The 15,594-nt window shown below is 41.8% G+C and overlaps 1 protein-coding gene across 2 annotated transcripts in view; it reads right to left on the reverse strand.

Annotated features, from left to right (window-relative positions):
- The window catches only part of HMCN1 (hemicentin 1), a 384,153-nt gene that overhangs the window by 93,669 nt on the left and 274,890 nt on the right, over nt 1-15,594 (reverse strand). For both annotated transcript variants that reach the window (XM_040359793.1, XM_040359792.1), the window contains exons 86-88: nt 13,159-13,240; nt 8,251-8,520; nt 1,352-1,522 (exon numbers count right to left, since the gene is read on the reverse strand). In XM_040359793.1, the coding sequence (XP_040215727.1) occupies nt 1,352-1,522; nt 8,251-8,520; nt 13,159-13,240 (523 nt within the window). The remainder of the gene's footprint in view (nt 1-1,351; nt 1,523-8,250; nt 8,521-13,158; nt 13,241-15,594) is intronic.

Below are 15,594 nucleotides of genomic sequence, written 5' to 3' on the forward strand. Positions count from 1 at the left end.
CTTTTCAGCGAGGAAGCCGACGAGGAACTCGTCGGGCCGAAAAGAGAACATGTTCTCTATTTCCTCGTTGTTCAATGACGAAAGTCGGCCCGCCGAGCCCCTCGGCGGCTTCCACACTGAACTCGACGAGGAACTCAATGTGTTTGGCACGTCGAGTTCCTCGGACTTGTGTACGGGGCCTCACAGTTACCTTCAAATCAGACATTTTCTTTTGAAACTTATTAGGACCCAACCTACTCCATATACCTTGACTCCTTTTGAAAGCATTTGTAGGGCCCGACCCCATTCATCAGGATTGATATCTTTAATTTACTCCTCTATCACTTCCTCTAGGAAACCCCCAGTGAGAGCATATCACCTTCAGCGGGAGAAGGATCTAGGTCAAAAATTGGATCCAGAGGATTGGCAGACCGTGACAGTATCCCTTATGAAAAGTTCCAGGAATGTTCTTATCTTGGAGAATGTATACAAAGTTTTCTACAGATAGTATTATACTCCAGCCAGGATAGCTCGCTTTATTCCTTCCTACTCTCCAAATTGTTTTCGGGGCTATATTTGGTGGACACGTCCAAAGGTTTGCAGACTATGGGTTAGGGTCTACTCACTTTTACACAACATGCTCCTTCTAATATTAAGAGAGATCCCTACGAAGCCCTTTTATGTAAGCCCATCCTTGAGCTTCTCCGCCCGGAGCGTCAATTAGCTCAGCACCTTTTTAACGCCACTAAGTTAACCATTGCAAGGGCATGTAAGACTTCTGTACTCAGCTTTGAGGCAGTTAAAAATTGCATGAATGATACCCATGACAAATTTCTTAGGGTATGGCGGCCATGGGTAGTAAATAATCAACCCTCTAGATTCAACACTCAACTTCTTTCCATCTAACTTCCCCTTGTCTCTTCATACTCTTTAGTCTACCTTTTCTTTTATTTGCTCTAAGTACTTTCTTTTTCTGTGACTCCTGAATTTTTTTGTTTGGAGTCGACTCAGTGATGGTGGCAACAGTAATGCTGGATGCCCATAAGTGGGAGTTTATACGCAATAACCTGTACATGAATCTCTTGGTTTTGTGTGAGCAGCTTATTGTTGATTTTTCTCTTTTATTGTATCATTATATTACTTAATTCTGTACTTTGTGTATAGTACCCCGTTACTGGGATTTTCCTCTTTATCATAAGTTTGATGTATTCATCACACTATTGCACTGTTCTGTTGTGTCTACTTTTCTATTAATAAAATAATTGTAAAAGAAAAACTTTACAGAGGATCTAACAATTCCACTCTATTCAAAGCAAAAAGAAAAAAAAAGTTTGGGTTTAAAATTAGCTATAAATTGTAATAAATATAATACCTGGGCAAGGTTTATTTTGACAGAGACGGGTCTCGGATTCTTCTCCCTGGCAATACAATCCACCATTTGCTGGGGCTGGATTGTCACACAGCCTCATCCTTTTTTGTATTCCTTGACCACAAGTCACACTGCAGGATTGCCATGGCAGCCATTCGGAAAATCCACCATGAACTATAAGATAGTTATAAATTATGTTGATGGCTTTTTTGAAAATAAACTATTTTGGTTTCAATGTCAGAGTGTGTGCTTATGCAATCATTTATTGAGGCAAAGATGCAGACAGAGTGAAAATTACCTGTTAAAAAGAACTCCAAACATATAAATACACCAGCCAGTGTGCCACAAACCAAAGAATTATGCCACGTACACACGGTCTGAATCTTTGACAACAAATGTTCGATGGGAGCTTGTTGTCGGAAATTCTGACCGCGTATAGGCTCCATCGGACATTTGCTGTCGAAATATCCAACAACAAAAATTTGAGAGCTAGTTCTCAAATTTTCCAACAACAAAATCCATTCTTGTAAATTCTGATCCTGTGTGGACAATTCCGACGCACAAAATTCAATGCATGCTCTGAATCAAGTACGAGACGGAAGTGATCAGTCTGGTAAAACTAGCGTTCGTAATGGAGATAGCACATTTATCACACTGTAACGGACTGAAAAGTGCGAATCGTCAATCACCAAACTTCTACTAACACGACTGGTATTGAACTTCCCTTTAATAGTGCAGTCGTACGTCTTGTACGTCACCACGTTCTTGCTGTTTAGAATTTCCGACATTTGTGTTGTCTGTATTCGTCTTGTCTGTATTCAAGACAAATTTGAGCCAACATCCGTCCGTCAGAAAATAAATCCACGGTTTTGTTTTCAGAATTTCCGATCGTCTGTACGCGGCTCTAGAAGACACTTCTATTTAACAAGTTATAGCTGCAGAAACCATGGCTGATGTCTTCATTTAAATTTGTATTAAACCTAAAAACAAAAATGTATTATACTGAAACGTACCAATTCTTATGCCTCGTATACACGATCGGAATTTCCGATGGAAAAAGACCGACTGACTTTTTCCATCGGAAATTCCGACCGTGTTTATTCCCCTATAGGAGTAATTCAATCGGAAATTCCAATTAATTCCATTGGAGTTTACATAGAGAACATGTTCTCTTTTCCTCCGATGGAATTTGGTCAGACAAAGGTCCGATCGTGTGTACAGGGCATAAGATGTGATAGATGCATTTGTTTTCTTTTTAAGGCTTTTTTCCTTTATTTTCATCTGGTGATCCAGCCATTAAGTCTGTTATTTTTCTACTCCCTTTAACAGGCAACAAGTTGCCTGGTAAGACTGGTAGTTAGAGGTTTGAAATAAAGCATTTAAAACTGACAGAGGTGATTACAATGATCAGCTTTTATTAATGTATGTAAAATCTTTATCCCAAAGGGGCAAAAAAAAAACTGTTGCTGTAACTGCTTAAAAAGGAGTTTGGTTTTAATGTGATAGTCAAGTTCATCTAAATCTGCTAGTGCATCTACAGTAATGCCGCGTACACATGGTCATTTTTTGTTATTAAAAAAAAACATCATTTTTAAAAACGTCATTTAAAATGACCGTGTGTGGGGAAAACGTTGTTTTATGTCTTCTGAAAAACGACAAAAAAAAATTCGAACATGCTTCAATTTTTTATGTCGTTTTTCAAAACGTTGTTTTTTGTGTCATTTAAAATGATAGTGTGTGGGTAAAACGACGTTTAAAACAAAGTTTTTAAACCCACGCATGCTCAGAAGCAAGTTATGACGCAAGCTTGAATGGAACAGAGTGCCGTCGTACGTGCTGAACGTAACCGCGCTTTGCTAGAGCATTTTGAAAAAAACGATGGTGTGTAGGCAACGTCGTTTTTTAAAATGAAGTTTGAAAAACTTTGTTTTGTTTCATGATAAAAAACGTCGTTTTATTTCATCACAAAAAACGACCGTGTGTACGCGGCATAAGGCTAATGTTTCCCCAGATTGAAAATGCTTCTGTCCAAAGGTGTCTCCGTTGCTTCTCCATCCAGAGTGGAGACCCTAAAACAAGTAGTGTGTTACTGGTCAGATCACCCAGTGAAAGTAAAGGAAACAAAAACCTGAAAAAGAAGCAAACACGGCCACCATATTTAAAGATTTTTAAACTTCAATATATTACATTTTGTTTTGTGTTTAATACTGCTTTAAGTGATCTTGCCAGGATGTCTTTAAGAACCATCAGGCAAGGCCAATTACTCACCAGCGGAGACTTAGTACTGATTCCCCCCATTTGGCTAAGATAATGCATGGTAATGCACCCCTTATTATTAATGAATGCCAGTTATGCACATGAATAACAACCTGAACGAAAACAGCAGTGAAAGTATTAAACTGTTGTATGTGGAAGTGACAAGGCAATTCAGATGACAAGAAGTATATTAAGAAATATATTAAGGTGAGGGGTGAAACCCTTCCTGTATTTTTAGGACTAAAATTTAAGATGTTGTGCTCTAAAAGTATTTTTATGTTGTTTTGGCATTTTCTTTTGAATGTCTGGTTCTTTGTAGTGAACACAGGTCTAATAGCCTGAACAAATTTAGTGAAATGACTTTCCCACATTTTATTTTATAATGCTAAATAATTTATGTGAAACCTGATCCCTTTTATTAGGAAATATAATGACTGTATAGCTAGGCAACCATATGATCTTTCCTATTAATAACATTGGCAAGGCTGGTATAATGCACTTTAATAAAATAAGCCAACATGAATTTTGAACAAAACTTAGGCTAATACTGTAAGTGTTATTTAGATCACCTCAAAGCGTTATTTAAATCAGTGTTCCCCAACCCCCGGGCCGCGGCACTTCTGCAGCCGGGCCGCGAGCAGGCGGCATGAGAGAGCCCCACATGCGGCCCGCGGCACTCTGCCATTCGGACCGCAAGGAGACTTTTCTTCCTCCTGCGTCGCTCATAGAGCCGACAGCGGGAGGCGGAACAATTCTGGGTGGAGGGCGGACTGTCCTTCATCCTAGCAGCCAATCACCTGTTTGTTACCTCGGCCCTCCATTCAGAACTGTCCCGCCTCCCTCCCTGCAACTTTTCTCCTTATGCTGTGCCCCCCTCCGATCTGTCCCTAAGTGTGGGGGATGGAACCGAGGACTGTAATGTGTGGGGGATGGAACCAAGGACTGTAATGTGTGGGGGATGAAACCAAGGACTGTAATGTGTGGGGGACGGAACCGAGGACTGTAATGTGTGGGGGATGGAACCGAGGACTGTAATGTGTGGGGGACGGAACCGAGGACTGTAATGTGTGGGGGACGGAACCGAGGAATGTAATGTGTGGGGGACGGAACCGAGGACTGTAATGTGTGGGGGACGGAACCGAGGACTGTAATGTGTGGGGGGGAAGGCTGAGGACTGTAATGTGTGTGTGGGGGGGAGGCTGAGGACTGTAATGTGTGGGGGGGAAGGCTGAGGACTGTAATGTGTGTGGGGGAAGGCTGAGGACTGTAATGTGTGGGGGGGGGAAAGCTGAGGACTGTAATGTGTGGGGGGGGAAGGCTGAGGACTGTAATGTGTGGGGGGGGGAAGGCTGAGGACTGTAATGTGTGTGGGGGGGGAGGCTGAGGACTGTAATGTGTGGGGGGGACTGAGCAGGGCCTAGTGGGGGCACTAGCTTCATCTGTTGGGGCCTTACCACATCTGGTGGCAGGCAGCATTGCAAGTGACAATCCACATCTGGTGGCAGGCAGCATGGCAAGTGACAATCCGCATCTGGTGGCAGGCAGCGTGGCAAGTGACAATCCGCATCTGGTGGCAGGCAGCGTGGCAAGTGATACACTCAAAGCTCCCACTGATTCTGCATTATGGTGGGTTTAACTATATTTTTTACTACAATGTAATAAATAGAAATAATGCACTGACAAATTGCCCGCGAAAAATTGCTTACCCCCCCGCATGCCATGCCCAACCTCCCCCCAACCGGGCCTTGGAAAATTTTCTTCCATGCAGCCGGTCCCCGGTGCCAAAAAGGTTGGGGACCACTGATTTAGATCATCAAAACAACAGCAATACAATTAAAGTGCTCAAAGTGCAAAAAATGCAGATTTCAATATTGTTCTGTGCCCATAAAAAATACATAAATAGTAGACATGTGCACACTGAAATATTTTGTTTCGGAATTTCGTTTTCGTCTGAAAAATAAATGTATTTAGTTACTCCCGAAATTCGTTTTTATTTATCTTGTTTTTCGTTAGAAATTGCATTTGTCGGAAAATCCGAATGAATTAAGGCTGAATCTGCCATTGAATACTTATGGTGTCTGTCGAATGTTCAAAGAAGATTCGACGGAGCAGCGAAACTGTATGTCAAATCTTACATTTCCGGTTGAATGTTCCGCCTACAAGCTATAGAAGAATTCTAATGTTGTATTACTAGTAATAATTATATTTATTAATTATTATTACTAGTCAACCAACATTAGAATTTTTCTATAGCCTATGGGCCAAGCATTTGACCAGAAATGTACGATTGCGGCGTTGTACAGTTTAGCTGCTCAGTCGAATCTTCTTTGAACATTCGACAGACACCTTAAGCCTTCAATGACAGATTCGACGTTTGTATATTTGTGGCCCGGGTTCACACCTATGTGAATTGAGTGCGGCTTAAACCACATCCAATTCGCAGAACATTTCTAAATACATTGTTTTCAATAAGGCTGGTTCACATATGTGCGATGCATTCGCACTGCGCATTGCCCAAAAAAGTGTGCGTTTTCTAGGCATTGCGGTGCGGCTCAGGTGCAAATTAAGGCCCATTATCTTCAATGGGCACGCATCTGATTCGCAGATGTGTTCATTTCTCTTCAGGATTTCTCTCATTCACCTTAATACACTTCCCCCCTCCACCTCCCCTCTCCTAGGTCTCCAAATTCGCAGCTAAAATGAAGATGATCTGCTGAACAGTTCTCTTATCTCTCTGCAGAGATAAGAGAGCAGAAATTTGCATCGCACAAGTGTGAATGCAGCCTGTATGTTTTTCGATGCTTTGTCGAATCTTCGTCGTTCATGTTGAATTGTCAAGTTAGTTCTAGCTATTTTACTGCTCCTCCTCTTTGGTTACAATCAGCCAATAACATTCATCATCATCATTATTTTTATTTTACTTCCCCCATCCAATTCCAGTAGCGATCTTTTCTCTCCATGTCAAATCTTTTCTCTCTATAATGTTGAATCTTTTCTCTCTATAATGTTTAATCTTTTCTCTCTACGATGTTGAATCTTTTCTCTCTATAATGTTGAATCTTTTCTCTCTATGTAGAATAATCTTGGACTAATAGAGTTAAGGTTAGGCACATTTGACCAACGAAAACGAAAAAATAAAGCATTTGTTTATGTCGGATCTTTTGTTTTTCGTATTCTGCACTTTCGTTTTCGTTTGTTAAAACAATAACGAAAATAGCTGAAATTCGGACGAAAATGTATTCGGACGAAAACGAATGCACATGTCTAATAAATCGTACTTAAAAAAATGTCCACAAAATCCACATTCAAAGTTTCTTCATGCACATTAACTTCTTGTGATCAAGAAAACATGTCAATGCTTCAACATTGCACACATGCTCCTTCACTCCCTTCAAAATGTTCACTCGTAAAACAGTGCTCTATAAAATAATAAGTCTCTCCAAAATGCTCCTCCAACCACCACAGGAAACATAAATAAATAGCCCCCAGTAGGCTTTCAATGCACCTTGATTTACTGAGCTATAGAAAACACAAATCAGAAATGACATCATCACATAACCCTTTATTAACCACCTGAGGCCCGCGCTATAGCCGAATGACGGCTACAGCGCGGACCTGAAAATCCAACTGGACCTCAATTGACGTCCGCCCCTTTCCTCGTTCCCCGCGCGCGCTCTCGAGTGCGCAGCAGGGAAACTCTGTGCTGACCGTGTCCCTTGGACACAGCCAATCACAGATCTCCATGAACGGCCAATCGAAGTGGCCTTTTCGGTAGGCGATCTGTGCGGCCAATGAGAGATGATCTCATATGTAAACATATGAGATCATCTCTCCTATTTTGTAGGCGCTATCATTTTTTCGCAAACCAGTCGATTATTGCGATTTTTTTTTTTTTTTTACCAAAAATATGTAGAAGAATACGTATCGGCCTAGGCTGAAAAAAATGTTTTTTTAAAAAAAAAAAAAAATTGGGATAGTTATTATAGCAACAAGTAAAAAATATTGTATTTTTTTCAAAATTGTAGCTCTTTTTTGTTTATAGCGCAAAAAATAAAAACCGCAGAGGTGATCAAATGCCACCAAAAGAAAGCTCTACTTGTGGGGAAAAAAGAACGTCAATTTTGTTTGGGGGCCAAGACCGCACAATTGTCAGTTAAAGCGACGCAGTGCTGAAAGCTGAAAATTCACCTGGGCAGGAGGGGGGTATATGTGCCCAGTAATCAAGTGGTTAAACCACAAAAACACATTTTATACATGATATGCGTCTAAACTGACCAGTGTGCAGTGTTGAAGAGTTGATACTTTTTTGATCGTAAGAAGTGAATATTTATGATGACACTTTCAATATGTATTATGTGGACACTCTTCTTAAGCACTGTCTATGCTTTTTTTTTTTTTATGGTCACAGTACAATATTGAAATTAGCATTTTTTGCACATGCAATGGTTGGAGTGCTTCATTTTAGAATGTGTGCACTTTAAGCACTTTATTTGTATCGATGTTGTTTTCATGATCTAAATAAGGTGATCTAAGTAACACCTAATATCCTGAGCACAGTTCACATTTTGTGCAAATATAAGACTGGCACAACATATGTGTTATATTTTGCTTGTGCTATTTAATTCTCAGATAGTGTCGTAAAATACCTTGAACAATGAAAGAAGACTTAGCCACAGCTGATCCCATGACATTTGTAGCCCTGCATTCATACACTGATGTATCTTCTTTACGAACAGCAACTATATGCAGAGATTTATTTGACAATATTGAGAAACGGCTATCCCCAGAAATAGGACGAGTAAGACGAGACCAGAAAATGTCAGGCACTGGTTCTCCTTCTGCTTGACAATTCAAAACCACAGATGTACCAGCATTAACTGTCATGTCAACTGGAGGACTCTTTATAATGGGAGGTTCTGTAAAGCAATAAATAATCAGAATTATACACTGGTGACTGCAGACCTGACAGACACAAAACAGAACACTGTTATCATAATTATTTTAGGAAAAAGCATGTCATTGATTTTTATTAACCATTCATATTTTTTAGGTGCATATGAAGCCAACACTGTCAGGAACTTTTTTGTTACCTCCGTCTCACTGAAGAGATTTCCCTTTACTAGCAATGCAAGAGGAAATAAGAAGAGATCTCTCAACAATGAATTGAGAGGTAGGGAGGTAAAGGGGTATGTATAAGACAGTATAATGAGAATCACCCCTAGCACGTTAAACAGGAAGTCTGTATAACCTCAGCCGTCTTTCCCTCATTTCCTGTGGGATTTAAACACACATACATACACGTATGAAGGCACAACCCACTTTTTTTTCTTTCTTGGATTTGTAATATATTTGCAGTGGGGTTTTTATTTTTTAATTTTTTACATTTTTATTTTTTTGGATACAGGGTGGAGAGGTATTGGGGACACATAGGAGAAAGGGGTAGGGGACCGGGATTTATCGGCCTCCTCCCCTCCTCTCCCTTTTGCTTTGGAACAATTTGATGTATGGAGATTAGAGGAAGAATAGTAATAGAGGGCCTAATCCTCAAAAGAGATACGACGGAGTAACTGCTGTTACTCCGTCGTATCCCTGGTTCTAACTATGGAACTGATCCACAGAATCAGTTTCCCATAGTTAGGACGAAGATCCGACATGTGTAATTGAATTACACTGTCGGATCTTAGGATGAAGTACCGCATCCGCCGCTGGGGGCATTTCGCGTCGAAATGCCGCCTCGGGTATTCAAATTAGGACTTACGGAGATCCACGAAGCCTTTCAGCTTCGTTTTTTCTCCATAAGTTTTATTTTGCAAACGCAAAATTAGGGCTGCTTTTACATGGAGTAAACTGTTTACACCTTGTAAAAACAGACCTTTCTTGCTAGCGACGCGATTTTTTTTTAATTTAAAAAAAAAAATTTGGCGCCGTATCTTTTTTTTTACCCGACGCAACTTTATTGTCCCGTCGCAATCCACAAAGCCCGACGTAACGTAATTTCGCGCTATGCACGTCTGGAAAATGACATCACGAGCATGCGCAGTACGGCCGGCGCGGGAGCGCGCCTCATTTAAATGGGAATCGCCCCCTGGAGAAGAGGAACGCCTTGCGCCGGCCGGATTTAAGTTACACCGCTCAAAATTTCTAGGTAAGTGCTTTGTGGATCGGGCACTTAGGTAGAAATTTTGCGGCGGTGTAACTTAAATAGGAAAAATTACGTTGCGCCCGCTGGCTGAGGATTTGGCCCATAGAGTTGACATTAGGTCAACATATAGACACAAATAAGGGATATAAACACATAACTATAATAAAAGTATTGCAATAATTCACAAGAGTAGGTCCTTTTTTTTCAATCACTTACACAATTAACTAGATATCCACAAAGTGGAGGTAGTAGGGACCTGCTGGGGGGGGGGTAAGAGGACGGACGTTGGCAGCAACTGGAGTAGAAGAGTAGAAGAAAAGGCCAGGAATTGGCAGTAGAATTGGCAGTTCTTGAAGGTATATAGGGAAGGGGAACCAAGATTATAGGGGAGAGGCGGGGGTTTGGGTTTTCTTTTTTTTATATAGGATATACTGTATATCCCTGTGAGATGGAGATATAGATGGGTATGGATATAGAGATATTGGATATGTGGATTGGGGTTGAGGGGTAGGATACTGTAATATATATATATATATATATATATATATATATATATATATATATATATATATATATACACTGTTTTGTGTTGGAGCCTCATTGCAGATCTTTTCCCTTTTGTTTTATTTTTCTGAAGACTATATGAATTTGAATTTGAATTATGGGCAAGAAATGGATAAATGTCTATTGGTAGAATATATATCATTGTGTACTGATTTAGTGATATAAGCATGCACTGAGCTGTGGATATGAGGATCTGGAGGAGGGGCTGGGAACTCACCTCTCGGGAACATGCGCAACCAATTCCCCTTACTAGGTTGGCACTCATTTACGGGAAGGGGAGTAGAGTGCGTAAAGCTAAGTAGCTTTGCATACCGGGGGTTACCTAATGACGTGACATAACGGGGCGGTGTCACCCATCCACGTCATTGGGTAACCCCTGGCTTTCTCCTTACACATGGAGAAAGCCGGGGGTTACCCAATGACATGGATGGGTGACCCCGTCCCCTCTTACGCGTCATGGGAGTTTCGTGTGGAGTGGAGACTGGAGCATCGCTGGAGAATGGATCATCGTGGGACATCGAGAATGGATTACAACGCTGGACAGACTGGATTACATCCCAACTGTGTCTGTGTGGTTTTTATTTTTTTTTACACTTTTTTTGTGAAATGGTAGGGGTACAATGTACCCCATTACCAATTCACAAGGGGGGGCTGGGATCTGGGGGTCCCCTTTGTTAAAGGGGGCTTCCAGATTCCGATAAACCCCCCACCCGCAGACCCCCACAACCACAGGGCAAGGGTTGTGGGGATGAGGCCCTTGTCCCCATCAACATGGGGACATCCACCCCATGTTGAGGGCATGTGGCCTGGTATGGTTCAGGGGGGGGCGCACTCTCATCCCCCCCTCTTTTCCTGTGGCCTGCCAGGTTGCATGCTTGGATATGGGTCTGGTGTGGATTTTTGGGGGGAACCCCACACCATTTAAAAAAAAATGGTGCAGGGTTCCCCTTAATATTCATACCAGACCTGAAGGGCCTGATATGGAACTTGGGGGGACCCCATGCTTTTCTTTTGGTTCAGGGTTAATTAATATTCATACCAGACCCAAAGGCCCTGGCAATGGACTGGGGGGGAACCCCTGCCGTTTTTTTCAATGACTTTAATCTGTATTGCCGGGACCCGACAATTCATGAATAGTTTTAAATTACTTTTTTCCTTTAGAAATGTAATTTTGTGCAGGGACTGTTATAAACACAGGAAAAATGTGATACTTTACAGGAATACTACAGACACCCCCAGGTATGAAATTTAAAGAAATATTTCACTTTTATTGTTTCACTTTAAGCATTATTAAAATCACTGCTCCTGAAAAAACAGCTGTTTTTAAAACTTTTTTTGCATTGATACATGTCCCTTGGGGCAGAGCCCAGGTCCCCAAACACTTTTTCTGACAATAACTTGCATATTAACCTTTAAAACTAGCACTTTTGATTTTTCATGTTTGTGTCCCATAGACTTTAATGGTTAATTTTTTGCATGTTCACATGTGTCGCTGCAAACCGAACCAGGGGGTGTTTGGCTCATCCCTAGTTGTAACATCTTCCCTCTGCTCGGTGACGTATTTGCTTTGGGCGGCAGTTTTCAGTGGGGCAACGCCGTCCCCAGGCTCCTTCTTCCTGCTACTTCACCCTGCTACACTAACCAGATGCCCTGCAGTGGTCAGCTTCTCTCATTTGCCCTCCTGCCGACTTTGGGAGCTGCAGGGCATCCATAGAGGGATTGGTTGGTTTGTCCATATAGATCCCCCCTCTGCTCCTCCCATCCTTCCTTTAGCGCCCCCCACCTCCCTGACTGGCAGGCGCTCCTTCCATGCAACTGCTGGCCGGCTCTCCCACCCCCCCTCACGCTGGTTGCAGCAGCTGCTAATGCAGGAGTTGTGGATGGAGGGGAAGGGGGCTGCTCCATGCAGAGGCTGGCTGGCTCTCGTCCCCCCCTCCACTGACTGCAGCTGCTGCTAGTGCGAAAAATGTGGATGGATGGAGGGCGAGGGGGGGCTGTTCCATGGAGCTGCTTGCCGGCTCTCCTACTTCCCCTTTCCGCTGGCTGCACCTGCTGCTAGTGTGGGACATCAGGATGGATGGAAGGGGGGCTGGTAAACATGTGTTTACCAGCCCCTTTTCTGAAAGAATACATACAGCGTTCACAGTACTGATCGCATCTGTATTAATCACACTGTTTACTATATTTCATTTTATGAATAAATTGGAGTCTCTATACAGACTCCTATCTCATTCATCCACAGTGCAGCTCAGTCCTGTTTTCATTCCCTTTCTCTGTCACAAAAAAGAGACATTAGAGGTCTGTTTAGACCCCTGATGTCTCTCCAAAGCTCCCCCCCAAAAAAAAAATGTAAAAGAAAGACATTTAATAAAACAAAATAAAAAAATTGTACCTGTACAAAAATAAAATAAACAAAGTTATAAAAAAAATAAAAATAAAATAAAAAACATAGATAGAGCCCTTTCACGCGGGTTATGTAAAGCAGATCCACCTGCTCATCCAATCTGCCAGACAGATGGGGAATAGATCCCCCATCCATCTGTTTTTGATGGGATCGAATGGTTGTGGTTGTCAACGGACAGGAAGGAGAGAGACAAATTTAAATGGGGGACAGGGTCGCTCGATTTTAGTCTTGCCTAGGGCAGCACAAAAACCAAAATACACAACTGCCTCTGCTGCATCGTGTTGATGACATAATTTGGTGGAGAATTGATACCTGCCTCCACTTGACTATTATAGAACAAGTCTTCAGCAAAATTTGTCTCAACTAACACAATATTTTCTGTTTTATTTTTTAAATTATTCAGGCAACTTATCATTCACCTAGTTCTATGGTAAAATAACTTACTTTGCAGGGACAGTGTTACCGTGTGCCCCATTGTTCCAGCATCATTTGTAGCTATACATATAAAATCACCAATATCTTCATTCTGTATAAAAGAAACAGTGACTGAAAATAACAGTGATATGCATATTACATACCTTAACAAGGTAAGAAAACAAAAATAAGTGAAAAATGGAAAGAAAAAACGTAACAGTACTCCATGGAAAGAAAAGAAGTATAAGTAGTAGATTCGTACATGTTAGAAGTACTGGAAGAAGATTTTTTGGCCACTGCTGTATAATCATTTTCCTGTTAAGTTCTTAGGGAGAAATGTTGAGATATACATGCGCTATAGGAGGCTGAACACTTATGCTGCGTACACACGATAGGTTAGTCTGATGAAAACGGTCTTATGGACCGTTTTCATCAGACCAAACCGATCGTGTGTGGGCCCCATCGGTTATTTATCCATAGGTTAAAAAAATAGGAACTTGTTTTAAAATGATCTGATGGATAAAAAACCTATAGAAAAAAACGATCGTCTGTGGGTACGTCCATCGGTTAAAAATCCACGCATGCTTAGAGTCAAGTTGACACATGCTTGGAAGCATTGAACTTCATTTATTTCAGCACGTCGTTGTGTTTTACATCACCACATTCTGACACAATCGTTTTTTTAACTGATGGTGTGTAGGCACGACTGATCATCAGTCAGCTTCATCGGATAACTGATGGAAAAATCCATCAGACCGTTTTCATCAGACTAACCTATCGTGTGTACAGGGCATAAGAATGATTGCTCCTTCCCTAAGGGATATTAGGTTCTAGCTCTAAAGTCTGTAGAAAAGCAGAAGAGGTGGGAACCCTAAGGCCTCATACTTTACATTTACCTACATTTAGATGCATTGGACCAGATTCAGAGACAAGATACGACGGCGTATCTCCTGATACGTTGACGTATCTCTGAGTGCGGGAGGTCGTATCTATGCGCCTGATTCAGAGAATCAGTTACGCCAGTGTTTCTCAACTCCAGTCCTCGGGGCGCACCAACAGGTCATGTTTTCAGGATTTCCCTCAGATCAAACTGCTGTGGTAATTACTAAGGCAGTGAAACTGATAAAATCACCTGTGCACAATAATGGAAAGCCTGAAAACATGACCTGTTGGTGTGCCCCGAGGACTGGAGTTGAGAAACACTGAGTTACGCATAGATATCCCTAAGATCCGACAGGTGTAAGTGTCTTACACCGTCGTAACTTAGGCTGCATTTTCTGTCTGGCCGCTAGGTGGCGCTTCCGTATGTTTACGCGAGGAATATGCAAATTAGTATTTACGCCGATTCAGAAACGAACGACCGCCCATAGCTTTTTTTTTACGTTGTTTACGTTAGGCTTTTTTCGGTGTATAGTTACCCCTGCTATATGAGGCGTAGCTAATGTTAAGTATACCGTCATTCCCACATCAAAATTTTAAATGTTTACGTCGTTTGCGTAAGTCATTCGCGAATAGGGTTGGACGTAATTTATGTTCACATCGAAAGCATGACGATTTGCCGACGTCATTTGGAGCATGCGCACTGGGATATGTCCACGGACGGTGCATGCGCCGTTCGTTGAAAACGTCAAAAACGTGGGGTCACTACTATTTTACACGCCCCCAACCAGCCTATTTTGAATTAGGCGGGCTTACGCCAGTCCAGTTACACTGCGCCGCCGTAAGTTTAAGCGCAAGTTGTATGTGAATACACAACTTGCTGCTCAAACTTACGGCGGCGTAGTGTATCTGAGATACGCTACGCCCGCCTAAAGATAGGCAAAGCTCTCTGAATCCGGCCCATTCAGTTTAGCTAGGATTAGAGAAAATAGAACTCTGTGTTTAGGGGCAGATTAGATACTCTGAAGGTGTCTAAATGCAAGTAAATGAATGTAAACACATGTAAACACAAGTACATTTAAATGTAGGAGAACCCGATCTGGAAAGCACAAAGTTTGTTAATACTTTCCAGATGATTTTTCCTCAATTTAAATAAACCAAATGCAGGAGACCAGTGTAAATGTAGCTTAAAAAAAGTGGAATCAAGAATGTAACTGAAACAAAGCAGACCAGTGGTTATTAAAAATAACAGTAGCGACGGCCAAGAGATTTATGCTGGCCATACATGGTTCGAATCTCAGCAGGAACCATCCAAGATTCAAACCTTAATGGGCAGGCTGAATGTACCAAGTTCTTCTATCGATCAACTTGGGTGCAACCAGCCTCCTGGATTTTCTTGCGATTATCTCTAGCGTTTGCTATAGCCGCTATCAATAATCACTGTCCTGGTGGGGATGGCTTCCCCCCACCCGCCCCCTGCCGGGAGAACACAATTGGTGATTCCCCTGTCAGCACTGTCTGTGTTAATGGGGGAATTGTGCAAATTTCTTTCCTGCAACCCATTTGCAGCGTATATGTGGCCAGCCC

This window comes from Rana temporaria, chromosome 7 (assembly GCF_905171775.1).
Source record: "Rana temporaria chromosome 7, aRanTem1.1, whole genome shotgun sequence".
Taxonomy (NCBI): Eukaryota; Metazoa; Chordata; class Amphibia; order Anura; family Ranidae; genus Rana; species Rana temporaria.